Here is a 27,887-nt window from a genome sequence, read left to right as displayed (position 1 = left end):
TTTTTAGCCTCTTGTGTCTTGTCATAGTTTGATGTTGCATGGGAATTACCTCCTGAAACAGTGTTTGTTACAGTGCTCTCACATGCTTGATCTAAAGCCCATTGAAGTTGGTGGGGTTTGGATTAGGCTGTTTAGAGCTTAAGTGTAGGTTACTCATCATAATTGCATACACCTTGTGAAAATAAAGAATACCTAAGATTATTTTTTTTAATAATCTTAATAAAATATTGAATAAATATGTATTTAATACCTTACAAGGTTGTCAATATTTCATGTATGAAACTTCTTTCCTTCAGAAAAGGAATATATATATATATAAAAGGATATATGATAGTAACAGACATGGTGTTTGAACTGTATTTGAATGATAGAATTGTAATCTCTTCCTTTGTCATCGTTACTGGGTGACAAGATGATGCAAATCCTGCGTTGGATCTATGGGTTCTGTGTATATGCATGTATTTGGGCACACAGAAACATACACAGAGAAAGGCATTTCTCATCTAGCAGTAGAAGGTCTGCTAAAGACAAGAAGGCTGTCTATATGTGGATCTTGTGAGTGGATAAATTCAAATGTGGGATATGTGAACCTACACCTTGTAATAATTTTTCAGAATGCTTCTAATGTGGATGTTGCCACTGTCACTGCAGTAAGGTTGCTAGCTAAGCTGAAAGAAGTGGCCATCTGGGGACTGAAAACTGTCCCCATTCCAGTATATGAAACAGATTTAAAGGTAATATTTCATATATCTATAAGCCAAAGAAATTTGTATTTCTCTAATTAACCATTACTGTGTGGTGATGCCGAATCAAGAAACTGATACTACAGATTCATGAGCACGACCAGTTCAGTTTTTATACAGTGGAGCAGCAGTCTAAAATGGTGATTCTGAATGAGAGCTAAAATTGCTGGTCAAATGGTAATCTGGAATAACTTGTGCTTTAGGAGTTCAGGACACCTGATAAGGAAAGCAGAATACAACAAAGATCTTGGTTCATGCCCTTACATCATCAGTTTTGTTGATTGAAGGCAGAGAGCTTAAACTTTACTTTATCTTCACAAAGTAACTCACCTTTTTCATGTTTAGGAAGAGGAAAGTGGAAATCAACACAATTATGTGCAGCCTTCAGACGTGTTTAGCTGCCGCCCTATCTGTGTTAAATAATTGCATCTCAAAGTAGCATTATGTTTTGTCATTTTTCATTTGTATATTTTTACAGTGAGTGAAAAAGGCACCTGGGTCTTTACCTGCTGCTGTTTAGTTTCAAGTTTTGAAGTCTGTAACATCCAGGCAAATCAAACCTTCTTACCACTTCAAATATTTATTAACGTGAAATAGAGTATCCTGACTCCAACATATTGCTAGAATTCTGTATTTACAATATATGGGTTAAGAGTTGGTTGGGAAATGATGCAGAGCGTGTGCACAACAGGCAAGTTTCCAGTATAATTTTGTTATTTCAGAATTGAATTCCTTTTGGGAGGACAACAGACTATCGTACATCTTTTCCTGTAACAGCTCTTAGCTGTGAACTGCATTATGGCACTAAAATTTTTGATAAATAATAAGGTTGTCTTTTCCTGGACAGACGTACTTGTTCTCTGTATTGTATGCACCTTGCAGTGTCAGTTTTGTCTGTGTGCTCAACACCATCCCAGAGGGGAATGAGCTCTTGCTTTTACCGTCTTCAAGAAATTCTTCACAGAATTGCAGTAGATGATTCTTGTGAAAGGCAGGAGGCTTCCTTGCCCACTCACTCTTAGAGAATGCTCCATGCCACTGGTGGTTGGCAAGAAGGAAATCAACTTGCCTTGTTCAGCATGTGTTTCCTGCAGACTTTTCTTGTAGCTGGAGTTGGTGCTGCTGACACTTGTGAATCAGCTGATTAGCAGCTTGCAAGAGTTGCCTCACTCTGTGGAAGTCACATGCGCCACTACTTCTGCTTTTCTGATTTAGTCTCATTAATTCTGGGAGAAATAGGCAAAAAAAAGCTGGGAAGTAAATGAAAAGTATATTTACTTCAGAACTGCTTAACTGGCACAGCTGTGCCAGCAGAGTCCTTCAGGCAAGACCTGGTTCTAGGAAAGATACTTGTCTGTGGAGCAGGACATAGTTCACCTGGAAGCTGCACTCAGCCCTTTAGCAATGACAGGAGGGGTAAGTGTTGTTGCACTCAGGCTGCCTGATCCCCTAGCAGTGGGCAGAATGTAACCCATTTTTTAAATAACTTTGTAAGAATTCTGGTATAAGCAGAAATGAAGGACTGCTAAAGGCACTAATCTTCCATGTTAGATCATTGTCTATGTCTCTCAGTTTTATAAGCTGTTTAGTTTGTCCATCTGGCAGGGTGGTTGATGGAAACGAACTCCATTTATATCAGCATGATAAATAGAAAGAATTGCCCTGGCAATTTTCTGTAGTGCTGAGGGTGATCAATTATGCATGTAAATCAATGACAAATCCTCTTTCAGTTACAGCAGTCATCAAGCTCTCACGCAGGGTACAAGAAATAATACAACCTGTAGCTTGACAAAGAAAATCCTTACAGATATTTGTTATCTTTTAGTTTATCATTTGATACAGAATTCCTGTCTGTAAAGCAAATGCTAAGAAACATTCAGCTTTCACTGCCAGTATAAAGGAAAGCAGGGCCATGCAAGGGAGGTTTGTCCAACACAAGGCTGGGAGAGCTGTTGTGTGTCTGGGCTGTGAATTAAACTGCAGCAGACAGGGTGGTGTGGAAAGGTGCATTTGAAGGTCTATGGAAGTAGACAGATAGAGTTGAGGGACTCCATCCAACCCACACTGTGAGTGCTTATTTATTTTTGAAATGTCAAATTTCTTCCTTTGAGTTCCCTATTGTTTCTGTGTTTTTTTTCCAGTGGGGTTTTTCCCTCCTAATACAGGTATAGGGATACTTAATTTTCTCAAAGTCCCAGAGTTTGTGTATCTCTATCATGAATATTGTTCACACTGTGATACCTAATTTGGTTTTTGGTAGTAGTTTAGTTATGTTAAATGTGATCTGTCTTTGTGAGAATTTAAAGATAAGGTGTTTTTTATGCAGATAAATCCAAATGATAGATCAAAAGCACTGCATTATGGTTATCTTCAGCCTTGGCTACAGTTATTGTTTGGAGATGAATGATTTACTGGGTTTGTGCCCCAGAAGGAAGTAAAGGAATAGAAAAGCCTTCACACCAGAAGGTGCCAAGCCTGTGGAGCTCTTTTAACATCTACAAAAAATACATAAAGTTGTGCTCACCTCTGGTTAGTAGCACATCCTTGCAGTTCTCAGTGGCACATTTCTGCCCTGTATTTCTGTTTTCAAGTATCCAGACTTACACAGTTCATACTGTAGCAAAGTTGCAAAGTCTTTTGTCAGCTGGTAAAGACCAAGAGAACTCTCTTGTGTGCTTGATGGCCAGGTCATTCCTCTCAGCACTGAGCAAATACCTCCTATCTGATACACTAAATTAGGAAAAATTCTGATAGGGAGGGTGAGGACCTCACCTTTTGCAGATGGAGCAAAGGTAAGTTTGGCTTGTGAAGTACATTTTAAGAATATCAAATGCTGGCAAAAGTCTCATTGCTTCAAAATAAAGTACTTGATAATTTATATCAAACAGGGCTAATGCAATAAGGCACAGAATTGGTCTGGTGTCCCCATTAGTGTACTAGCAGCACTTCTGTCACCAGATGCAATTATTAACAAATGTAACTATGTGGGAGCACAACAACCTATTAAGGAGGCTAAAGCTGAGATAGGAGGAAATATTTGGTTTTGATGGATCTGAACAGTGTCTGGAAGCACTCCAGCAGCTTTCTTGTGCTGTTAGGTCACTGAGAGGCATTTTTGTAAAGGCTTCATTGGTATCTCTTTCCTTTCATAAAATCTCATTAGAACTGGTTATAATCCATTATTATTTGGGGAGCTGTTGGACCTCTACAAGTTCAGCGTTGAACTTCATCATAACAATGTGAAGGAAATGATTCTTGCAGCTGAAGGATTTAAGACAAGTTAAGCAATTTAAAACTGCAAGTCCTAAAATGCCATGTGTATGTATCTCCTTGAATTGTTGTCCATTGTAACTGCTCATGCATCTGACCCTCTCAGGGGTGTTGCTTTGTTCCTAGTTCTCATGATGAGGTTAAGCCTCATGTAGAGGCTCTCTAACTGCTGTGCTGCCCTGGACTATCACTGTGGAAAAACTTCCAGGAAACAGCACAAAAAGGCAAACCCTTCAGGACTCTGGACTAAACAAGTCAGTGTTTTTCTGCAAGATTTCTTCAGGAGTGCTGATTTGCACTCCTTTAAAAGCTGTGGGCTTGAGTTAGGATCAGGATTTTGGGGCTACTCAGCTAAAAGAGAGCTTGTTTTTGTGTTGTAAATGTTTGGGGGCTTTTTGCAGGGAGAAATACTTATTTGTTGCTGTAGCAAAGAATTCTGCTAAGGCTGGAACTTTGGAAGATGATGAGTTTTAAATTTGGTTTCCCTTCTTTCTCATCTTGACATTGTATTTGAAATGACTTTGTGTTTTTTTCCTAGCAAATAACAAATGCTCCTTGTGACTGTGTAATTAACTACACCTTCCCCTCCCCTCCTTTTATGGAGTTTCTTTTCCAGCAGCACAGCTGTGCCAGGACAATGCTAGATGGTGGTGCTGTTCTGCTGCTCAGCAGGTGCTAGGCTGTTCTTGCTGTTCCTCCTCTGCAGTGCCAGCTCTATGTCCAGTTCTCTCAGCTGCTTCAAGAAGCCCCGGTTTGGCAGGATGCAGCGGTGCCTTGACACTTGCTCAATGGCATCCACCACTGTCATGTTCTTGTAAATCATCAGGTAAGCCAAGACCAGCGTGGCTGAGCGGCTGCGGCCCATAGCGCAGTGAACCAGCACCTTGCCTGTGGAAACAAAGGGACACCATCACAGTGGCACTGGGTCATCCTTTCCTTTCGACACTGAAGGTTTCTGTAATGCCCCTGCTCAGTTTGGTCTCTGACTACCCTTACCAGCACTTAATAAGCCTCTCTTTTCACATGAGGGAAAACTGAGGCTGTAAATCTTGCAGCTGAATACCATCTACAGTAGGGATGATCCATTTAATCCTACACCAAATATCTTTTTATTTGTGAACTAAGCTTGCAGAGAAGGCCTGGGCGCTGCATTAACTATCATAGGAAGCCCTGCTGCAGCCTTGTCTTACAAGCCACATGAGCAATGTGTATGCAATTCTGTGTTTGGGAATAATGACCCAAGCACAAGGGTGTGGGAGGGTTTGGTGTGCTCTCAGACCATCCTTCCATGAGAATAATTTGAATGCATGGGGGGTGCCTTTCTCTCTAGTCCTACTAACTAAACACAAGAAGTAACCAAATTTGATTTTTGTTTTTTTGTTCTGACAATAATGTCCTTTGAGATCTAGATTGCATCGCTTTATGCCCTTTTTTGAGGGCAGAGGATAAGAAAGGCCATAGGCATATAACCAGGGGGTGGAAAGAAACCACCTCTTACACTGTAGAAAAGCTTCTGTAGAAATTTCTGGCTAGCACCCTGTTGTGCTGCATGCAAGTAATGTTTCACCACCACCATCATCTGAGTGTTGTAATACAATCATCTCCTTGCAGTAGGAGCCTGTCTCGTATCCTGTGAGTGCAGAGTCTTTGCCAAGAGTTTTCACCTCCAAATAAACATGCCACAGTTTAACTCTGTGACACTGCCTGGCTTTAACTTGGGGCTTCCAGAGGCAGAATGTCCTTAGCTTTGGATAGTAACAAGGTTGTAAGTCAAAGTGGAGCCTTGCGTGTTAGCAGTATCTGGAGGAGGTGGAGGAAGGAAACAGTAAGTGGGTTCAGGTCTGATTGACAGGTTTTGAAACACTTCAAAAGATTTCCAAAAATGATTCAAAGCCCTCGAGGGGTTCTCGCAAAAAGGTTGAACTGCTGAAGGAAGTAGATTTGGAGCACACTCTCTAACACCCTGCTAAGCAGAATTGCCACAGGAGAAAAAAATAAAAACCGTGCTATCAGGTCCAATAATAGTTTATCTCTGTCAGCTATGCCTGGTGAGAAGTGCTGGGTGCAAAGCCATGACTCCTGACAATTAACTCCTTTGCTTCCAGGCACAAGTGGATGCCTTGGCACAAGCAGCACTGCTGTGTAATGCATGCATCAAGAACTGCCAACACTAAAGGATTAATGGTTACAGTCTGCATCCTAATCCCAGCAGATAGTCTTTGAGGCATCTTGGCAAAATTCCAGTCCTTCTGATAACTAAAAGTGCCTCTTCCTCTCATGGAAAATGATAATCCATTCTATTATTACTGCAAATATTTGAAGTGGATGAAAACACTCATTTGTTCAGCCCTTCAGTGCTTCTCTTTAGAGCGTCCCACCTTGTAAATCTGTTGCTGTTGAGGTGATAAAATACATGATGGGACAAGCAACGCTTTGCTTTGTGTGGATGGCAGATGCAGGAGATCTAGGAGAAAATAGTTTTGTATTGTGTTAACAAAGGCAAAAAATGGCTGTACAACCTTCTGAAATGTGCACTGGTTTGCAGAAAAGGAAGTCTGTCCTCTGCTCTGTGTGAATAGTCAAGAGCCAGCTGCCTTTTACAGCAGAACACTGGCACTCTTTTGCAGAGCCATGTCCCTTCTGTATAATTTTGTAGTCTTTTTTCCATTCTAATATAAGGACCACTCTGAACCCTTATTCCCCAAAAGGGAATCCGCTTTTGCAGTCTTGGATTCTGACCACTTATATCTTCAAGGTGTGCCAGAATATGCAGTATCAGTGTACAGAGACAGAGGTCTGCTGAGTGGTGACAGGTTTCTGAAATACTTCGTTCACTTGAACTTGGGTTTGTGTTTCTTGAAAATTGGTCTAGATGCAGCACTGATTTTCCAGAGTCAGTTGGATTCATGAATTTTGAGATGCCTTTGGTCAAAAGCCTCAGGTCTTTGTATCTGCCTCGTGTTTCTTCCCACTTGTTTTCTTTTAAAATCTCTGTCTTTAGTGTATTTTCCCCTGACGTGAAAATGCCATTCCCATCTATTCTACGTTCTGAAGAACCAAAATTCCAAGGGAATGACTATTAAATCTGTAGCTTAGTAGGAAACCTAAAAGCTTCTTAAAATCTTGTCTTCCTTTCATATTATACAGGCGTCACTGATAAAACTTTTAAACTGTTCTATGGTCTGAATTGCATGTTTTGGTGAAGCTTCTTGCACAGCTGAATGACAGCACACATAATTGTGGCCCATTAGAGTTTGCCTCTAAATCTTACTCTTATAACTGTTCTTATGTCCATCAGCCCATGCTTAAACCCTGCAAATACTGTTCTGATCAGGGAGTTTCTTCACCATCATGATGATTTTGAACGTTAAGTCAGAATTAGGACAGAATTTTGACAGCATCCAAATTTCTGGTCTGTTTCAGAGAGGCCTTCTTCATTAGAATGACAACTTGTATCAACAACATTGACTATTGAGCATCTTCCCAGCAAAAATCATTATATGAAGATATCTATTCAGTTAATTTGATCATTTGGCTGAAGGTCATACGCCAGATATAGCCAGAATGTGATAGAGCCAGAGTAAATTCATTAACACATACATTCTGGTCACACAAGCTGAAGCTTTTTCGTTTCACCCCCTTTCCATCTCTGCATTTGCTCAGTTCTGATACAAAGCAGCAAAGCAATGCAAAGCTGTTACTGATCAGAAGTATTTAGCACCACAGTCTGAAGTCCCATGTCATTGCCACTGGAGATAAGTGCTTGGTTACTTCATACAAAATCCTGTTTAAGAATCTGGATGTTCTTTGTCAGTCAGGAAGGTGCACACAAAATAGCCTGTTCATTTGGCATTTGAAATGCAGAACACCTTTCTGCACTAGATGTGCATTCATAAATAATACATTTATGGTGTTGGAGGACAGCACTGGGTACCTCTAGTCTTCTCTTCCATCGGAGGCATCAGTCCACACTTTGGTCTAGCTTCTGGAGTCATTCTATTCTGTAAATGTGTATTGGAAAGTTACTGTCATGCTTTAAACCTCTGTGTCGTCATGTGTATCTGTGGCTGGGATAAGAGGTGTACATACATACATTATACTTTTCCTTCATGAGAAAGTTAGAAGCTTGCTCCTTTTCTTCATGAGTATTACAGTAGTTCTTTATTTTATTGGTCTTCATCAGGAAAGATCCTAGCTAACTTGTTTAAAAGCCATGTGAATGTGGCAGAAATTACTACAGCTACAGAGATCACTGCAATTTGTAGTATCTACTTGAGTGCAGATTTCTGTTTGTTTTGTTTTGTTTGTTCACCCAGTCACTCTTCAATTTGGTTTTGTGCTCCAGTGCTGGACTGGTGCTTGCTTCTGTCTCAGGACTTCCTGGACTTTGATGTGGTTTTGAAACAAAAAGGTTAACATGCCCCCATCTCATCCTTTCCTCCTACAATATTTATTGGGAAGCAAGGCTTTTTTTCTTGCCCTTGCTGCTTCCCTTGTGCTTGTTTCTTTACCTCAGTACAGCAGACTAAAGTCTTACGGGAACAGGAGGATGGTAGGAATGAGGAATTCTGCATTTCTTATTCCAGCTACTCCAGTCTGACACTGACCTCTGGCCTCCAGCCACGGCTAGACACAGGTGTGTGTTAGTTATCCTCTCCTTTCCAAAGGCAGTGCTTCAGACGCACTTGTTTGAAATGCTGGGTATCTTTCTTCATAAGCAAGTCAGCTCCTGAAGCAGTTTCTCCTGCTATTAGGACTTTGATTTTTGAAACTGATCTGCTTTCAAGGTTTTCTCCTGAGCAAGGGAAGGAACTGTTGTGTGGACTGTACTTGCTGAAAGGGTAAAATTGTAAAGACCTGGCTGGCTATTGGAAGCAAGTCAGGTAGTAACTGCCTGCAGCTCAGCTAGACAACCAAGAACAGAAGCTGACACAAGGCTAGAAACTTGATATCTGACCCTCTGATATTAAGGTCTCTATAGGTCAGGAAAGTTATATGTTTCTCAACTGGTTTCTGGTAAAATATCCTGCTGAGATATTTTTTAAAAGTATGTGGGGGGAAGGAGTAGGAGTAATATTGAAAGTCATTGCGAGGCCTAGGCTGTAACACTTCACATCAGTGTAAAGCTTTCTGATAGAACACTGCTGGAGATCAGCAAATAATGAATTGTAGTAATCAAGCTGAGAAATTACAAGCACTTTAATGAAATGTTTCTAGATTACTGCTGTCAGAACTGTATCAGTTCCCTGCTGCTTGGAAGATGGCAGAGAGATAAATGTTATAGGTTGTGGTTGATCTGATGGTCAGGTAGGAAGGGTGGTCTCTGTAGAGAGAATCTAATGCTGCAGAGCATGAAGCTGTGGAACGACAGCATGGAATGTCTGAGACCACTTGTGTTCTACTCCCACCACTATGCAACTAATATTCATTAAACCTTTCTTGATAGGGACTAATTAGGAAAAGGAGGAAAAAACTGCATATTCATGGCACCTGTGCAATATCCAGTTGTCTCTGATGTGTTTTTGGAGAAGTCAAAACAACAACAAAAAATGTCTGTCAGACAAAACCCCTTGATACAAGCTGTATGAGAACTTTGACAAAAGTGCTTGGTAAGGGGCTCTTGGGGGGGTATTAGTGAGAAGGGTCCTAATTACATCACTGCCTTCTCTCAGACTGTTTCCCTACAAGTTTTATAGTCTTTGTTAAACTATATTGGACTTGTTTCATTCCCACAAGGTTAAATGCCATGGAACTATGCTTTTAATTAGATGTGGTAAGTATTATACTGGTTTGAACCATTTCCAGCACCCTCCTTACTTCTTTCATCCTGAAGTGCATTATGAATGAATTTGGAAGCCGAATAAAAGAACTGGCTGAGGTTGAAAGTGGGAAGATCATCTGCTTCCACCCCATGGTACTCCACACTCAGGCTGTTGTAATATTCTGGTCCTGTGTCCACGTTGCGCTGCCCGTGGGCCGCGTTGAGGATGTGGGTGAATCCCTCCTTCTCCAGGCTGTAGCGATCCAGTGCGGTTTTCCTGGTAAAACAAGAGCTGTCATGTAAGCCAAGAAGCTTCTTCAAGACTAGAAAAAAATTTAAGAAAACCTATGATTTGGTATGTTCTAAATGTTAGTGAAACTGATAATACTTTAACAATGCATCATTTACCATTTTAAGGATCTTAAGATATTGTTGTTCACTTTGAAGTTGTCATTCCTTTTGGAGTTCCTAATTATTGCCCCCACGTCCTTAGAGCATGTTTAATATGAATTTATTTTTCTGTTTCCTTTGCACATAGACAATACTGGTTTCAATTCATCTTGTACAAGAAGAAACTTCAGATACTAAAAGAAATAGAAGGAATTATCTAAAGTCAGAAAAGGAAATCAGTGGAACAACTTGAAATAGGACCCATGAATGCCATTTTCCCCTTCTGTCCCATCAAATGATATTGCAGATGTAATAAAAGAGTCAGTAGTATGTGATTAGTAAAATCATCTGTGATTCAAAAAGTCTCTTCTTCCCCAGAAGAAGTTACTGAGTTTTTCTCCATTTCTATAAAAAATAAATAAAAATTTTTATTTATTTTTTTATTTATCACCCTTGTGTGACTATAACTTCCTGTCACACCTCCATTTTACTGTCTTGTTTGGTGAAACCAGAGGTCTAAAGCAAAAAGAACTAGGTAGGCAAATTTGGTATTAGCCTTCAGAGGAAGCTGGAAGTCATGTATTTAGCCAAATTTTCTCATTTGTTCTTGTCCTCTCTTCCCTTGGACAAGGGAAGTCAGAGAGGAGAGGAAAGCTTAGATTTGTAGGTTTTCAATACCCTTTGTAGGTGCTTTAGGAAGAAAAACTCTACATTTTCCTAAAAAAAATGTAGAGTTTGTGGCCAGGCATGTAAAAACTTTTTTTCTTCCATTACAAAAAGCTTTTTATTTGGGAGAGTTTTGTTCTGAAAAAGCTGTCAAGTTTCATTAGTGCTGAGGAAAACTACAAAGCTTTTTACAAAAAGTAAAAATGGCATAGCCTTTATTCTGTTAATATATTTTCACATAACTACTGCATGATATAAGAAAGCTTTTTCCAAACAGAAGTAGCTCTCTCCATGAATGTTTCCTGAACACTTCTGTGTGTAAATGTAGCTGCTGTCACACAGGACACTGTGGTGGGCTACCTGCTGTGTTTCATAATTCTAGTGGTGACAACCCACAATAGCTTGAAGTTGACTGTCTTTCCAACCTCTAAGTCAAAACCCCCCTCTGAGCAGTCAAGAACCTAATGATTAGAGCATTTAACTGGGATATGGATACTGAACATTTTAACTATGCTTGCTCTTAAATTAGGCCCATAATCATTGGCTGTTCTGAGTAGATATTGCCCTGCAGAAATTCCTTTCTGGTCAGGAATGATAGTGTCTTGACAGTACTGGTATTTTTGCCATGAAATAATGTCACACATCCCTTATACAATCCTGTAAAAAGTAAATAAAAGCTTCTCCTAGTGTGGTGATGCCTACCTAATATGCTCAGTAGACTGGAGGACAGAGAAGCTGCAGCATCCTGCTGCTAATGCTGTAAGTTGCCACCTTCACCTCATGTTAAATAATGCATACTCCTTCCCTTTGTATTCCTATAGCAGTGACTGACTGAGGAAGACTTTCCTTCTTTTGCCTCCTTTCAGGAGGTTTGTGCCTTAGGATTCCCTTCAGGTGTGTATGCTCTGTACGTACACACTGCCAGCAAGGACACTTCAGTTCTATACTGAAGTACTTCAAATAAAACAGGTTAAATGTCCTGGCTGAAGTGTAGGGGTGCAGTGACGAACTTCTGCTCTTCCTTTTGATGTCCTTGAGGTGAGCTACAGTTCCTGCTTTCAAATTAAGCCTTTGTTTTACCTCCCTGCTGCTGGAATAGAGAAAAAGTGGTTTTCATTCATCAGACTTGGCCCAAAGCATGTACCCTACAAACCACGTAAGACTGAGGGCTTCAGGTCAGAACCCTTGCAAGTGGAGACCTACATGCTGAGTAGGAAGTAGGACTGCGAGTAGTTAGGGTCAGTAGAAAACCAAAGTCTTGGATGGACTGTAGATACTATCACACTTTGGCTTCTGCCAGCACTGCTCAGGCTAATAAATAGCATTAGAATTAAATTATGAAGTTGTTGAGCAAGGACTATGTCAAACAATAGGTCACAGTCATTAATATTTGACACTTGTTTTTATATGAAATCAAATTTTCCTGTTTCCTTGATTGGAGATTGCCTTTTGACACAGTGGGTACAACTAATGCATTTTTCTGACAGTCCCATAGTCTTGTTCTGTTTCCTAGGACCTGATTTTGCAATGTTGGGTGGCCTCAGTTTTCCAATAGGTATTCAGGAAGAAGGGATACTGTCTTTCAGGAACGTGTATAAGCATTGGCTCAGCCTGGCCAAGCTCCTCTGAACTTCCCCTTCCATCTGTCTTTCCTGTAGTGCATTCTGTGAATTTGAGGCCCAGGATGGAATTAATCATCCTCCTTTTTATTTAATCACTTTAATAATTTTGCTTCATAAAAGATTAACTGTTGTTTTGCCCTTGACCTGTTAGAGGTTGGGAATATGCACTTGTAACTCTGTTTGCTCCATTTGCTTCCCAACTCAGGCTGGAAATGGACTCAAAAGCAGCAACGTATCAACCTTGAATGGTGTTGCAAAAATTCATTTTAAATGCTGAAATGTAACTAAATCATCTGCTGTGAAATAATTATTTTATTTTTTTTTTACAGCAGATTACAAATGTACCAAGGAATTTAGGCTCTGTTTTCCTCAATGCTTGGGCTAAGCTGACTTTAAAATGCTTTAAAATGTTACTTGCTTTCTAATTGTGCTTGATATGCAAACTGATTTGGCAGTACCCTTTGGACTGAATGGAACCTTACTCAATAGAATTGTTTTCTTTAAAATATGGATGCATATTTTCTTTTTTCTATCGACATTGTTAATCTGAAAAATTTCCAGGGAATGAATGCTTAGTGCTGAGCACTCAAATCTGTTAAGTTCTCCACATTTTCACTGGAATAGCTATCACTCAAACTTTGTGTAGGTGTTGCAGAACCTATTAGTGGAAGCAAGACCTAAAATAATTGCCCTAAGTGGAGCAGGGTCAGTACAGGTCGTGTGGCTAGAGGTCCTGCATCTGCAGGCCAAGCTAGTGCACACAGTCTGTAAAGAGGATGTCAGGCACCTTTCTTACAGCAGATACCCTGGACACTTTTATCTGTGGAAAGCTTTTCCTAAGGTTTCTAATAGATAATGTTGTGTGGAGATATGGAGAAACAGTTGTTGTGTAATAGAAAATAGGGTTCACTGGACTGCAAGAGGTGCTTGCCTTGGGCTTTAGAATCTGCATCTTTTGAAGAAAGCTGAAGTGACACTTAGTCTTTTTCAAGAGCAAGAATGTTTGGTTTCAAACCTAATAGGGAGATTAGAAAGTCCTTTAGCTCTTTCATCTTTCTCTCTATTCCCCCAGTTTTACACTTGATAATTATATTTTCATAAGAGATTTCACTACCATTTTTTGAAAAATTTTCCTTTTTTTCCCTCTTGTAAAATCTTTCCCCAAAATCTAAGCCAAGAGCCCAGCTGGACCACCACTTGTCATACTGGCTCAGGTTTGTCTGCTTTTTACCTCCTGTCAGCCAGTACTTTGTACTTTGATCATAAACATTACCAGGCAGAGATGGCCTGTGCTGGGACTGACGCTGCCACAGGTAGGCAGTAAAACTTGGGGTCATGCTGCGTTTGCAGCAGCTTGGTCAGCAGTTAACAGAGCAAGAAACAGCCTGGTAAGGCCTCATGTGGGGGACCTGTGTGCCTGTAAATGGAAATGTTCCTGTGCCCCTCAACATGTTGGCTTGCACTGCCCATAGCCAGCAGTGAGCTCTGGCTTTGTGCGGAGGACAGGTTTGCTTTCCACCCAGAGTGTGCAGTGTCGATGCTGTTGTGAAAGCATCCCTCTGCACACTGCAAGCAGAGCCTGTGGGGTTTGCTGTGTTTCATCATGCATGATACTTCTGATTACACCCCAGGGAGAGGGGAATGCTCTTGGCCTTCCTTGCAATTTTTACCATGCCTGAGGTATCAGTATTGTAGGGGAAAGACAGAAATAAATCAGGCATAAATATCTGCAGATATCTGATTGGTTGAGGTTGCTAATAGCAAAGGATTGTTCAGGGGTATATGAATCATTACCTTATTGGAGAATTTATAACTCTATTTCTAATTCACTTTTGACTGGAAAAGGCATTTTTTTTTCCCCTTGCAATTGGCTCACTAGCAGAGCGTAATACTCAAGCTAACTACATTCTTCTTTTCCCCTCTTTGGGTGCTGCTGTTTCCTATTAAATTGTGATTAATACTTCCATTTTTGTGATTATGGTTGAATTTTAAGTAGCCATTGTAAAGTGGAGTTTGCTACAAATGCCAGTGTAGGTGAAGCTGTAAGCACTTGGCTACTCTTACAGTTGTTTTCATGTTGTAAGTCTCCACCATCTGTGCTATTAGCAATTGATTTCCTTTTACATGGTGCAGCTGTGGTCTCCAGTGTCTGCCTTGAACGTGTTCCTGTGCAAGGAAGGTGAAGTGTGGCACTGGGAGATAACAGTGAAAATTTCAATGTAATTCAGTTTAGTAAGAGATGACCAGGGCTGATTAGTCCCATGTGAAAGCTCATCAGCTCTTCAGTTCAGAGCACATAAACTTACGCTAAAAGTTAAGTATACCCTGAAGTCCTTTTCTCTATGTTAAGCAAAAGCTCAGTGCCTTGCTGAATCTGACCCTGCATTTACTGTAGGGCAGATGGACTCATAAACATGTTTTTAAAGTTCTGAGGCAAGGGGAACTACTTTGATGTGGGAATCCCACCTCAATGGTGAAAATTGGAATGAAATCACTTTCACATATGGCTATATTGATACTTACAGACTCACCAGAAGGGGAAACTGACCCAGACAAAAGTGTCATCCATTTTCAGCCGGTTCCCAAAAGACTATTTACCTCTCTTGGGTTTTGCAAGGGCAAGTAGAAGGCTTGTCTGAGACTTTAACTATGTTCGCTGCCAGTTTTATGGCTAAGTTTCATAGGATTAATAGCAAGTGCTGCAGCAAACTCTGCATTCTTCTGAAAGAAACAATGTAAGTAGTTATAGCATGAAAAAGAATGCTTTATTTCAGGTTACAGTATCCAGTGTACCAAATCCCCACTCTCTTTTCAAAAATACTCTCATAATAAGCTTTAGTCCCAGCTGCTTTTGTTAGAAAGTTGCCCAAATCAACAGAACTGGGAAGAGAGGGGGAAAGAGCTTGCAGACACTGCAGCCTGCACTTTCACACACAGTATTAAGTATATTGAAAGCAGCTAACAAAGAGAAGATAGGGAAGCTCATGAGGAAAACATAAGTACACCTAAAGGAAGGGAAGTAATCCTCCAGAATACCTCAGGAGGGTGTGGGCAGAGCAACTCCCTCCCCAGGTAAGTCAGCACCTTACAGCTGGTACTGCTCAACAAGATGACTGGTGTGCTTAGCAATTTAAGTAGAGCCAAGCCTCTTAAACTTCATGTAAAGGTTGTGCAATGCAAACATGTTTCAATATAGACTGTTAAAGCTACAGATTGACGTGACCCAGATTGACAAAACACCAGGAAATCTGAGGCAACATGTTACTAGAAGAGGAATCGTCTCTCTCGAACTTTTCCATTTTCTTAAGCGCTAAAGGAAAGCTCGATGCAGGATGATAATTTACCAGATGGTCAGTGTCAGAAAGAAGCTTGCTGAATATAGGCAATATTGACACTTTCTTAAGAAAATCTGGCAGTTCTCCCTCCTGAGGAGTGATGTTGAGAATTTCCAATAATACTGACCCAATTTTCCTTGGTAACTCCAGCACTGAGGGAGTCTAGAGATAGTGTAGCATTGTATCCCCTTTTCCTTCTGAGGTGTTGCTCCATTTCTCTGGGCACCTCCTGTTCAGTGTGAATTAAAAGAATTTTTAGGTACCACTGAAAATACTGAACAGGATCGTAAGAATATGGGATAGAAAATATTTAGTAGTTCATTTTCCTCTAGCTTGAAATGGTGGACATAGTTTTTGTAAGTGATACAACCTAGACAGAGGAAATAGCTCTCTGCTTTCTGTACAGCAAAGGCACCAAGCACACGAGCTGTGGTCAGTCAGTTCCTGGTCTTGACTTTAGTCACTCATCAAATGTAAGAAATCAGTGAGACAGAGATGTTATATGGAGAAGTGAAACTTGTCTTGGAAACCTTTGGAGCATTGAAGTTTACTGTCCAGTGTTGAAGATCTGATTTTCTGGGTTGTTAAACTGCTGTTACAATTGGCAGGTTCTCATTCTACCCAAGTTAAACCTATGTCCTTAAGAGTGGTGTTGTAATCTAAATCTGCATTTACTTCTGTTTTTAGGTAATTAATACTGGTGTAGATGCTACGAGTTCGTAATGCTAAACGGTAGGAGGTAGCTGTTTTCTAGCCTGAGTGAGTCCCATCTGTTTTCTTCTAGGTTAGTGTAAATTGTCTTTTTACTAAGTCACTTGGAAAAAGCTGTACTGTATTGCTCCTCTGCAGAAAGGTAAGAGGAGAGAATGAGTTTTAGTTATGCATATATTTAATGTTTAGTTATTTATCTTAATTATCATGCACTCCAAATTGTGGGTTTGTGTTGCTTGTCTTCCTTACCTGCATTAGTTCTGAAGTCCATGAGCTGTGGCACAGCACAGGCACAGACCACACAGCTGTTGTGAATTGCAAACTCAGTTCAACTGCATACCCAGAAAATTATTTTTCATACTTGTAAAGAATTACATTTCAGAAGACTTCTTTTTCCTGGGAATAGTTTGAGAACATGGCAAGACCTGAAATTGTGATCAGGCCTTAAATCCTAATGATATCTAGTGAATGTTTAGGAGGAAAAGATACTGGGAGGCCTTTGTCTTCAGCTGAAATATTCTTTGAACTTCTGAAATGTGGAAGCTTAAACATCATCTCCGGTTTTAAGGCCATCACTGAAGAGCTGCAAGAAGAAACTACAAGATGAGTAATTGGCAGAGATTTTCCATGTGATCCCAATGAACCAAGTGGGCTTGGGATTTGCCAGTAAAACTGCCTGTGCAAGCAACCAGGTGGCCAGTAAAACAAAAGAGAAAGACAAGACTGCTTTCTATCACTTTAGAAGACTTCTAAATATGAGGAGGATACATGAAAACACTAATCCTGGTACCAATTGAACCAAAATCTTGGCCAAGAGTGATTTATTCCTATCACTGGGCTGTGTCATACAAATTCCAGTATCTGGTCTTTAAAAGCCCTTGGAACTTGCTGGGGGAAAATTTCAATTGGAGCTGAACACAGCATGTTATATTTTGAGGCTTTGATTATTCTGGGTCTGACAGGCTCATAGAGATTTCATTGCCTCTGGGCAACATCTGCAGTGAAGCCTCGTAACAAAAGGATGGAGTGGCCTCACAGGGCTCCTTGATAGCCTGTATTGCATTAGAAGGAAGATGTGGTTACGTAGTCAGGGTAATTAATTAGCATTTCCATAAGCAGTCACAAGTCCTGTTAACCTTGTAAATGCAGGAGGCAGGAATGAAGCACAGATGTGCAGGCTCTGAAGATAAACTCCTCATGTGTGTTGTTCATTTGATTTTGTTGATGAGTTCCACCAGATTCTTTCAAGATCGACCTTAATTTAGCATGGCTAAAGATGCAAATGCACCCAACATCTGTTCATGGCTTGTGGCATCTCTTTGGCCACCAGTTCTAAAGCAAGATCTTAAAACAATACAACCACCCTGCCACTCTGAGGGGGTAAGCTGCTGGTCAGGAGTAAGATATGGAGCTGGCTCCAGGAAAGATATAAAGGTCCATGGACTTGGCCAATTTCAAGACAAATTTTAGTTAGGGTAGTGAAAGGCTGCATCTTGCTTGCAGACCTCCTCTCAGATTTTCTACCATGACAAGTTTACCGCTGCCTGGCTGACAATGGTTGTTCTCTTTTGGGGAGTCTCATTTTCTGGTGAAGTTTTATTTCTGTTCCCCCCAGCCCCCAAACACACCTGCTCCTCACAAGTGAGCTGCTCACTTGTTCCTTCTCCATTGGTTTCCTCATTCTTTTGTCTTGTCATGGTGGGGGACTCATTTTCCCTTGAAGAGCCACTATTTTTCCTCCTGACTTAAGACCAGTCCCCAGGAGAAACACACTGCCCAGCATGATGCGGTGTAGCTCTATGTACCTCTCCAGAAGCTTGTATTTCTGTTCCTCTGGTTAGTTTGTATGAAGTGTCAGGTGTGTGGTGTATTCAGTGTCACACCTTCTAGCTTTTATTAAATTACAAGGTGTAAGAAGTCACTGCTACAGGAAGATTACAGGTAAGAGTCAGTGTCTGCTGTCCTGGGCTGAGAGACTGACCTCTCTAAATGGTTACATCCCTTTGCTCAGCGAGCACAGATATAGCTTCATCACGGAGATTAGAGGAAAATTATTCTAACAGCTTCATTCAGAATAATTCTGCTTGTGATTCTAAACAAGGAAGAAGGAAATAAATACCAGAAGAGGCTGTTCTTTATGGTGAATCTTGGGTTAGAAATATCTAACAGAAGGGGCAGGGCAGGATGTGGAGAGAAAAACTCAACCCCCTTTTCTTTTGTTCCTGAATCATTTGGACAGGCTGTTCCCATGGCTTCATTTTTTTATCCCACACCACACACACACTCTCTGCCACCCCTATCTCTAAAAGTCGGAGCCCCGGCTTGGTTCAAAACCAGAATTCTTGTGTCTTTCTGTTGCCTCTGGCGCCACAGAAGTAATTGGTGAATGATATTAGGAGTCTTGTAACTCTCAAAGCTGTATATCTTTCCTCTTTTATAAGCTGGCAACAGATGAATTTTAGAACCTTTTAAAAATTATTGAGAATTTTGGAGCCACTGGGGCTCCTACTTGTGTCTTTCAGTGATGATGTAAAAATAAATGTCATGTTAGTGCAGGGTGTAGAGGAAAATGGGAACTGGACCAATAATGCCAAAGGGGTAAGAAAAACTCTCTTGCTCTGCTCAGAGCTTGGGCTGGGGGATTTTCTGATGGCATGTCTCCTGCTGCAGCAGTCTTCTCTGCTTCTTGGAATAGGCTGTTTCTAGTTTAGTCCTGTGCTCAGCAGAACTAAGTCTGTTTTGTGGGTTTGGTTTTTTTCCAAATCACACTTGGTCTGATCAGTGAGACACATCTCTGCAGCTTTGCCTTCCTTAGCATTCTGTTTGCTTTAATCTCTTAAGCAATTTGGAAATGCATGGTGTTCTATGTACACAAGCACAGGCTTGGAAATGCAGAAATACCACTGCAGGGTGAGCTGTCTCTTTAACCACTTTTCAAGAATTGCATTTTAGACCCAAACCAACCTAAGGTGTGGCCAACACATCCAGACCATGCTCTGTAGCTGTGGAACGACTTTCACTCAGACATAAATAACAAATTGCTCTTTGAAATCAGCCATTTAAAAATAGACCATGATGAGTTTCAACCTCTGCAGCCTACACTGCTGCCACAACCAGCGCTGTCACTCTGTCTTTAACAGCAGACCTGGCTGTGTTTATTCTGTGCTTTCCTGAAGCAGCAGTAACAGCCAGGGCCATGCCAGGCTGTGATTGCTCTGTGGAATTCTGACAGCTGTCAGTGGTTCCAAACACTGCTCTGTCGGTGAGTTGTGTTTGGAAAAGCTTGTTCATCCCCAGTGCAGAGGAGATGTACCAGGTGCACTTATCTGCTATGCAGAGGTACTGTGTACACTTACTCATCTCCTATGTAGAGGTTGGGCCAGACTTCATTGACGTGTGTGTACTTTGGGCATCCCTTCCACAAGAGCCTCTCCAGTTCAAATGCCCCTGGGGTACAATAGTCCTCATCAGGATCTACTTTGACTGCTGTATATGCATTTTTCGTCCCAGCATTCCAGCTTCCTGATGACATCTTGTCCACGGAGTAGCGCTCTCAGGATTCACAGGAAGCTGGAATGCAACCAAAACAGAACATTAACCCAAGGAAGCACAAAGCAAGTGACTCCTGCTCCAGCTGTGGCATCCTGGCAGCAGCACTTGACTGGGTGAGCATTGCTCAAGACAGATGAACCTGTTCTGTGGCAAACACAGACTTGCACCCCAATTTTTGCCTCCCCAGAATGAGGTGAGGATTTATGTTGTTGGATGAGCTCACCATGAAACATAACTCAAAAGTTTATTGACATTCAGTCTCTGCTGGGAATTTGTTTCCTGAAAAATCCATTGGCAAGTCTTTGGTAGGTCTAACAGCCTAGGGATCTAAAGCACCTAGGGAAACTGAGTGCAAATTTAAGTTGTTGGGGATTTTTATCATTAACTAAGACCCTCCTAAAGGCTTGTCCTTTGCAATTTTCAGCAATGTAAGGAGATGAAATGTGTCTGTTCAGGTGACTATTGCATGTACTGTTGTACTGTCTTGTACTCTTCTTTTTCCAATGTTGCCAGCTGCAGATTCCCTGTCTGCTGGGACACATTCCCTGTGGGCTTTTTTTATTTCTCCTACTGGACTCTTGGGTGTCTCAGGGTAGCAGTTGATCATATCTCTTATTCCCTTGAAGGGAGAAATTGAACCCTGTGGTTCTGTAAGAGACTCGTAACAAGCTGTGGAGTTAGGTTTGATCTTTGGAAGTGTGCAAGTAGAGCCTGCCAAAAATCCACCTTTCTTGCAGGCAGTGAATCCTATAGTTGCTTCCCAAATTTTTTTGTGTTGGCTGCTGAACGTTTGTGTCCTTTTAATTCTAAAAATCTGGCTAATGCCTTCATGCAGCTATTGTAGAGCTCTCCTGAAAGCAGGATGACCATTTTTCACTGACATCCCATGTACCCATGGGGTTTGTTTGCTCAGTTTGGGCTCTTTTGTGCCTGTCATGTTCTGTTTCTCTGAAAAGCTTGAAGAAGCCAAATGATTCCTGTTTTCCTACTCCAAAGCTGTGTAAGATTGTGGAGTCAGTTTTTGTTTGGCAAGTGTACACCTTTGTTCAAAAATTGGCTTGCTTTCACTGGCAAGGGGATCTATCTTTCAGCCAAGCTTCTTAAAACATGATGATGATGTTTAGCTAAGTGGTCCTCTCTTGAGATTTTTAAAGGGCTCTGAGAAGTCCAGCTTGTAGCAAATTTACCTTGGGCTTGTCTTGCATGCCTATGTGTAGTACCAAGTCCCATCTCTCTGCCCCAGTAACCATGCCCTGGGAGAAACTTTTTTCTTCCCCATGCCAGAATTATGCTAATTCTACATGCTGACTCAGCAATGTAGATAATGTTTGTCTGTCAGAGATACAAATCTAAGACAGTCTGACTTTAGGAGTGATTAGGCTGTTATCTAGAAATTGATAAGAACTGCTATTTGTCTAGTAAGGAATTATCTTAACTGAGAGCCTGTTGCCTTGATGCTGAAGGAGTGCTTTTATTCATGGCTCCATAACATGGGCTGGAGGAAAGGAAGGGAAGAAGGGAAAGCAGTGTAATCAGTAATCACAGTTGGTGGCCACAGTGCATTGATTTGTTACACCTCAGAACAGGGCAATTACATCTGCAAATGATCATTTGTGGTACTGGAACACCGGCGCAGTTTGAAGCTCGGTTAACACTCTGAAAGCTCGACCACTGCTGAGAAATCCTTGTTTCTGTCTGGAAACAAGGAAAATTCTGTCCTGGGAAGCCACATGCTCCCTGAACTTTCAAGTACGCTGTGTTCTTTTATGCCTTGCCAATGTTATCTGCTGCAGGGATTTTTAAATCGAATTAGAGCACAGGAAAGCATCAGTTGAAATTCCTGTAATAAAACATGTATTCCAGATTTGACTCTAGACTATGTAAGATGTAACAGAGTTGAAGTAGGAAGAGGGAAAAGGGGGCAAAAGAGCTAGTTTACTACTTCAACTCTGGAAATAATTGTCATGAAGAATTTGGTTGGGGGCAGAAGGGCTTGCATCTTCCCAGGAATCAAAGATGTCTAACCTCATCTCATAGTAGTTTCTTTTCGTACACCAAGCAGAGCTCCAGGAAGACTATTCCCTAGGCCAGCCCCCTTGGAATAAAAAGTGAAAAGTAGATTGGATTTTTTTGGCGTGGTTGTTCTTAATGCTATTACAGGTATAAGGAATGAATGTTTAGTACAAGCCCAGTCAGAGAAAGCTCAGATTTCTCTGGCAGACTTGTGTGGAGGGGAGACCATTCTTGCAGAGCGTTCACCCAGTGCAGTCAGATGGCAGCCAGATTGCAGGGTTACCTCTGCACAGGCTTGTTTGGAGCAGGCTCCCACCACTTGTGGTGCTTCATGTGGGCTGTAGATGAGTTAGTGTAGGCTGAATGATGTGCCAGTGCTGTGCCAGCTTGGCAGTCCCTTCATGGCACTGCACTGTTGGGGACACACAGCCTTAGCTCACAGAATAGCCTGAGTTGGAAGGGACCCACAAGGCTCATCCTAAATGGATGGCCCAGATGGAGATTGTGAGCCTGGCATTATTAACACCTCCTTCTGACCAACTGAGCTAATCCCAGGGTCATATGGAAGCTCTCTAGAATAGGGACTGTCCTTATGTCCTTTGCATAAAGAACCCTGAACCCTGCCTGCTCCTTGAGATGCTGCTTCAGGACAGCTTTTTCATTCCATGGGGGAGGGATGAAAAGTCAGCTGGCTGTGGAACTGCTGTTGTCCTAGAGGTCTCTCCCCAGCAGGAAGGTCTATGCCCAGCTTCAGGACACAGTGAGGAACACAACCCTGTATCTGGGGCCAGGAGTTCCCCCGCAGTGAGGCAGAGCAGTCTGCAGCTCATCCCACCCTTTCCCTGTGCCCAGAGCACAGCTTCCCTCTCATTCTGCTGGCCTGTGCCAAGACCAGGCAGTGTGAGCTGGTGACACAGCTTCAGAAACCTTCCTGTTCCCTCTCTGTGTCACCTGTTGTGGCTGGGCAGAGCTGGGTGGGGGGCACACCTCGGTGCTCAAGGCTGTGAAGTTCTGCCCGCTGAGCGCGGCATCCCATGGATTGTGTGGCTCTATCCAGCGCACAGCGCTGCCGGTGCTCCCCACTTCTGCTGTCATGGGCTTCATGGCATTATCAGAACAAGGATGATAAAAATCCAGTCATCTGCATTTTTATACCCTAATCTTTCTCTTCATAAATAAGACCAAAGTGCATGTTATCTAATAAATTTCATTTGTTAATCGCTTGGATGGCTGGAATATTTGTCCCCCTTGGGTTATATGTATATAAATGAAAATATTGTTAGTGATTTCACAAAATGGTAATTCAAAATAATGGAGAGTTAATCCTCTTTTCATTAGTGAGCCACTTCAGGACATACACTGTGGCAAATTACACTGCATTTTAAGTCATTCTCAAGTGCTGTGCACTAGAAAAAAAAACATTAAACTAGTTTTGCATTGATAGAAGTAATTGTGTGGCTAATTTGGATAAGCAGCATGCATTAGACACAGCAAAGGAATCTCTTCTTTATGTTCACTATCTACTCTACAGCTGCCAGATGGGATTTCTTATACAGCTCTTTAGCTTTTTTTTATTTTATTTTTAACAAAGCAGGGAGGGAGGAAAGAAAGTGCGAGGGGAGAAAAAAAAGAAAAATCTGCCAGTCTATCTGCTGTTTAATTCAGAGCATGAACACAGTCTAGCTGGAGCACTAATATGGCAGTGAAGGATTTGCCTTCTGCACCATGTTTGGAGTCCCTTGAACTACTCAAATTAACCCAAAATTTCCAGTAAGGCCCTGTGAAGTCACAGCATGTAGTGGCACATTTTCAAATCTGTTCATCTGAAGGGATGTCCAATCCCACCACAGAATTTGTAGGGGTGAGTTAATGCTTCTTTAAATGTCAGTCATGAGCTCTACAGTTTGGTAATCCCACAGATGGGGGAGGAAAACTGCTTTTTATCTAGAGGTGAGCATCAGAGCCTCGGCAGTGCTGTGTACACTTCTAATGCTGGTGTTCCCCATGTAGTGGAAGTTTTTGAATACTTGAGACTGAAAGCTGTAAGTCATTAGCTACATAACAAAATACTATGTTTCTTAAAATTTTTGGCTCAATGTGCTGTGCAAGCAAGCCCTTGTGCTGTGTATACAGATGCCAAACAATTTGGCAAGGTTTATGCCTGGGACTTAGGATCCAAGTCAGCTGTAGAGACTTAAAGAGAAAAAAATCAGGCGTGCACAGACAAGGACTGCATTTACCTTTGTCCTGTGCAAGGGCCTGTATTTCCTTTCCTTTTCTGCACCCCTCCCTGGCACAGGAGGTTCCTCCATCAGTGCTGTTGTCTCCACCATATGTACTCTGGCTGCCAACTTGTACATGATTTGTGTGCCTGAAGCTTCAGCTCTTCAATAAAGTCAGAGCCCAGTGGTATTGGCATAAATATGCAATAACAGAGGCTAAACAAAGTAAAAAGTGGGGAAAAAAATGGAGAGAAGACAATTTTCCTTACTCTGTCCTTTACAAGTATTAGGTGCTCTGTCATGCTGGGCACGGGGATTCCTTGCCTTAATGCCCACTTCAGTCTGTATTTTTACAGCAGAATAGTTTAAATTCTTTGCCACCAGTGTATCCTGCTCTTGGAAGTTCTCCCAGCTCCCATGACATCGATCACTTGTGCTAATGGTGTTTCGATGCTGGCTTTATTAAATTTAATTTGGTGTGCACATGTGGACAAGCCTTGGTTTTGTACTCAGAGTTGTCTAAAAGCTACTTCTCCCTGCAAATGCCAGGCAATCTCAAATTTACCTGGTTTAGCTGGGAAGTGAAAGTTTTTAGCATTTAGCAAACACCTAAATATACAACCTGTTTGTAAATACGGAGGCAGATTTTAATCTTATTCCTGTTCTGATGCTTTGAGATTTTTCTTCCTACCTGTTGTCAGCTCTGAAAAAGGTGTGGAACTGTGATATCATCAGAATTTTTTTCCAGCATGCCAAGGGAAGGAAAGAAATCTACCTATCAGCACTGAGCCTTTCATGAGGATTCTACAAAAGTAATGACATATCTACTGGACCTTATACCCACCTCAGTGCAGTAGGAGATAAACATAGTGCCCTTGAAATTAATTAGTGGTTTGACCCTCAAAACTAGGGACTAACATAGTAGTTAATCTACTGCCATAAACACTAAATCCAGTAGAAGAATAAAAAAGAGAAATAAAACCCCAGCATTTTGATTAAGAAATTATTTTTGTGCATGAAGAGCTTGTTACTAAGAAATTGCTCCCATTTGCTTTTCTGATCTTGGATAGAGGGCAGACTTACTTGAGTGTTTTTATTTATCAGTCAGAATTCAATACCATTGAAGCTGTTGGACTTCTATCTTCCAGGGAATAAAAAACTGAGACCTTCTTACCTTACAAATTATTATAGAACTAATGGTTTTGGTTTTATTTACTTCCTTCTTTCAGTTTAATAACCACCTTAGATAAGAACTTCATAGAGAAACAATATTTGTAACAAGTGTGTAGAAGAGGGAAGGACCCAAGAAACGGTAAGGATGGAGAATACCAATTCTACACTTTCAAAAAATGTGCCGAAGACTTGAATCTAGTTAGTAAGCAGTCTTCAAGTAAACACTTGCTCAGTGCTGAAGGCAGACAAAAATCAGATCTAATGACTGAGAGTCTACAGAAACAGTGAGGGAGGATCTACTCGGCAAGTTCTTGAATTTTTAAAAAATGTTCTGTTCTTCCATTTCCAGCCCACATGCCAGACACATACCTCCCTTCAGGGTGAAAAAGTGCTTGCCCTTTTTGAGTATGACTAAGCACAGGGCTGTTTTATAAACTGGAAAGTTCTTGCAGAAGCCAATGCACATGTCTGGAGCAGAGTGGTTGCACTTGGGAGGAGGGTAAACAGTGCTTTGGTTTCTAAGCCTTTTGTAACTCAAAGTACATGAGTTGAGCTAAGAGTTGGTCAGCTGCAGTGACAAAAGCTTGCTCTGTCAGATGATTTAATGAAATTAACTGAGAATGGTGCTCCCTGATATGCTGCCCCGGTGTAGTTTTGCTCAGACTCGGGAGGCTGACAGCAGCCATGAAGAGCTGTGTGCTTCCCCTGTAACCTCACACCTCTGGCACCCCAGGGTACTGCAACGAGCCGTGGTGCTGCAAAGGCTCCTTGGGTGCTGGGGATGTGTCTTATTTTGTTGGGCTTTTCTTCCCTAACACTAGGCCAAAAAAGTTAATTTTTTACAAACATTTCTTGTGATGGAGAAGTTTTTCAAAAAATATTTCTCTAAAAGACCCCAAAAAGAATTTAACAGATTCCAAAACTGGATTTGCGGGATATTTAAGCAAAAAGGACAATCCTGTGTTCCCTATTCTTGTCCAAGTCTTCACCAAAATTCATTTACTTCAGTTCCTTTATTTTAGCCCTGCATTCTTATACTTAAACCATTCATGGACTATAAAATAGTCCATATAAAATCTACTGCAGTCATCTTTAAACAGCTTTAAACCAGAATAATTGTAGCCTCTGTGCAATTATTTCCCAGACCCTCCTGCTGTGAATATTTAAAACTAACCAGTTATTTCAACGAATTTCTAACCCACATATGACTTTTAAAAAAATTATTTTTGCCCTCAGTCTTTATTGTTGACTGGACTGGTTAATGGAAAACAGATTAAGCTGAAATTTTATTAAATATTATTAAAGTGTCCAAAGAAACTTAAAACACAGCATCATCTGAGAGAATTTTAATTCAATTGGAAAAACTAGATTTGACTGGAGGGTGGAACAATTATTGAAGAATAGGGAAAATATTCTATGACAGATGTTACAAGTCTTTAAAAATTTCATTTTCATTCCCTAACTTTTACATTGAAATTATCTCCAAGATAATGACACTTTCAGCACTTAATTTCCTAATTTATAAAGTGATTTCTGTAACACAACAAATTTGGTTTTCTAAAATTATACATTATACTTTCAAAACCTTTTTGAGTCTGTAATAATTTAATTTTTTTTTTTCTGCAACAAGCTAATGAAATTACTAATTACCTCAGCAAGTTTTGTATTTCTCAGCCCTCTCCCTACTTTACTAAACAAGGTTGCAAAAGGAAGGAAAAAAGAGCAGAAGTACAGCAGAAAATGTATATTGCTTAGCCTTACCTGTAAGCTTAGGTGGGTGCTACAAGGTAACTGGGTCCTGTGAAGTGCAGCAGAACGACAAAAGAAACCTTACTAACTTTGCAACTAGAGTCTATTTTTAGAGGAGGATTTGCTGACTCTGACCTTGAGTGCTACCCACTCCAAATGACGATCTTTTCATCTGCTGGTAAAACTATTCCCTGATGTGACCTGAAACATTAAACCTGGCAGTTTAGTTATCTAGTCTTGGTATGACTAAGATAACATGATGCCTGCATGTTGACCATAATAAAACAAACATCATCTTTGATGTTGTCCCCTTGTCAAGGCTGATGCTATGTTTATTGCTGCATGTGGGTGAGGAGTATTGCCCTGCTGTTTCCTGTCATGCTGTGCACAAGTGATTTGGCACTGGCACAGCAATGGGAGAGGTGGCATCCTGATAAGGTCCTTTTCTCTTGCATGTGCACCACCAGAAAACCATCTTCCCCTGCTTCTTATTTTGATTTTCTCCAGTGCTAGCACTTTCAGTACCCATCTAAGTTACAAAATGCCTTTCTTTGCTGAGAGAGTGGCATGGTGCTCAGCATGTCTCAGTTCTGGTGACATGAACACAGCTCACCAAAATGAGGCAGAGGTGCACCCTCCAACCTTTGAAAAGTTCTCTACTTCCCTGAAGAGCTCCATGA

The 27,887-nt window shown here is 41.1% G+C and overlaps 1 protein-coding gene across 1 annotated transcript; it reads right to left on the bottom strand.

Moving 5' to 3' along the window:
* Positions 1-4,317: 4,317 nt before the first annotated feature.
* On the bottom strand, positions 4,318-27,577 carry DUPD1 (dual specificity phosphatase and pro isomerase domain containing 1). Its single transcript, XM_015632766.3, has 4 exons — positions 27,220-27,577; positions 19,855-20,068; positions 9,831-10,051; positions 4,318-4,901 (listed from the first exon to the last, which is right to left on the bottom strand). Exons 2-4 carry the CDS (start codon positions 20,028-20,030, stop codon positions 4,654-4,656), a joined length of 645 nt encoding a protein of 214 aa, XP_015488252.1. The 5' UTR covers positions 20,031-20,068; positions 27,220-27,577; the 3' UTR covers positions 4,318-4,653.
* Between the last annotated feature and the right edge of the window lie 310 nt (positions 27,578-27,887).

This window comes from Parus major, chromosome 6 (genome assembly GCF_001522545.3).
Source record: "Parus major isolate Abel chromosome 6, Parus_major1.1, whole genome shotgun sequence".
NCBI classification, from domain to species: Eukaryota; Metazoa; Chordata; class Aves; order Passeriformes; family Paridae; genus Parus; species Parus major.
The sequence above is the reverse complement of the archived record's forward strand: the minus strand, read 5'-3'. Positions and strand labels throughout refer to the sequence as shown.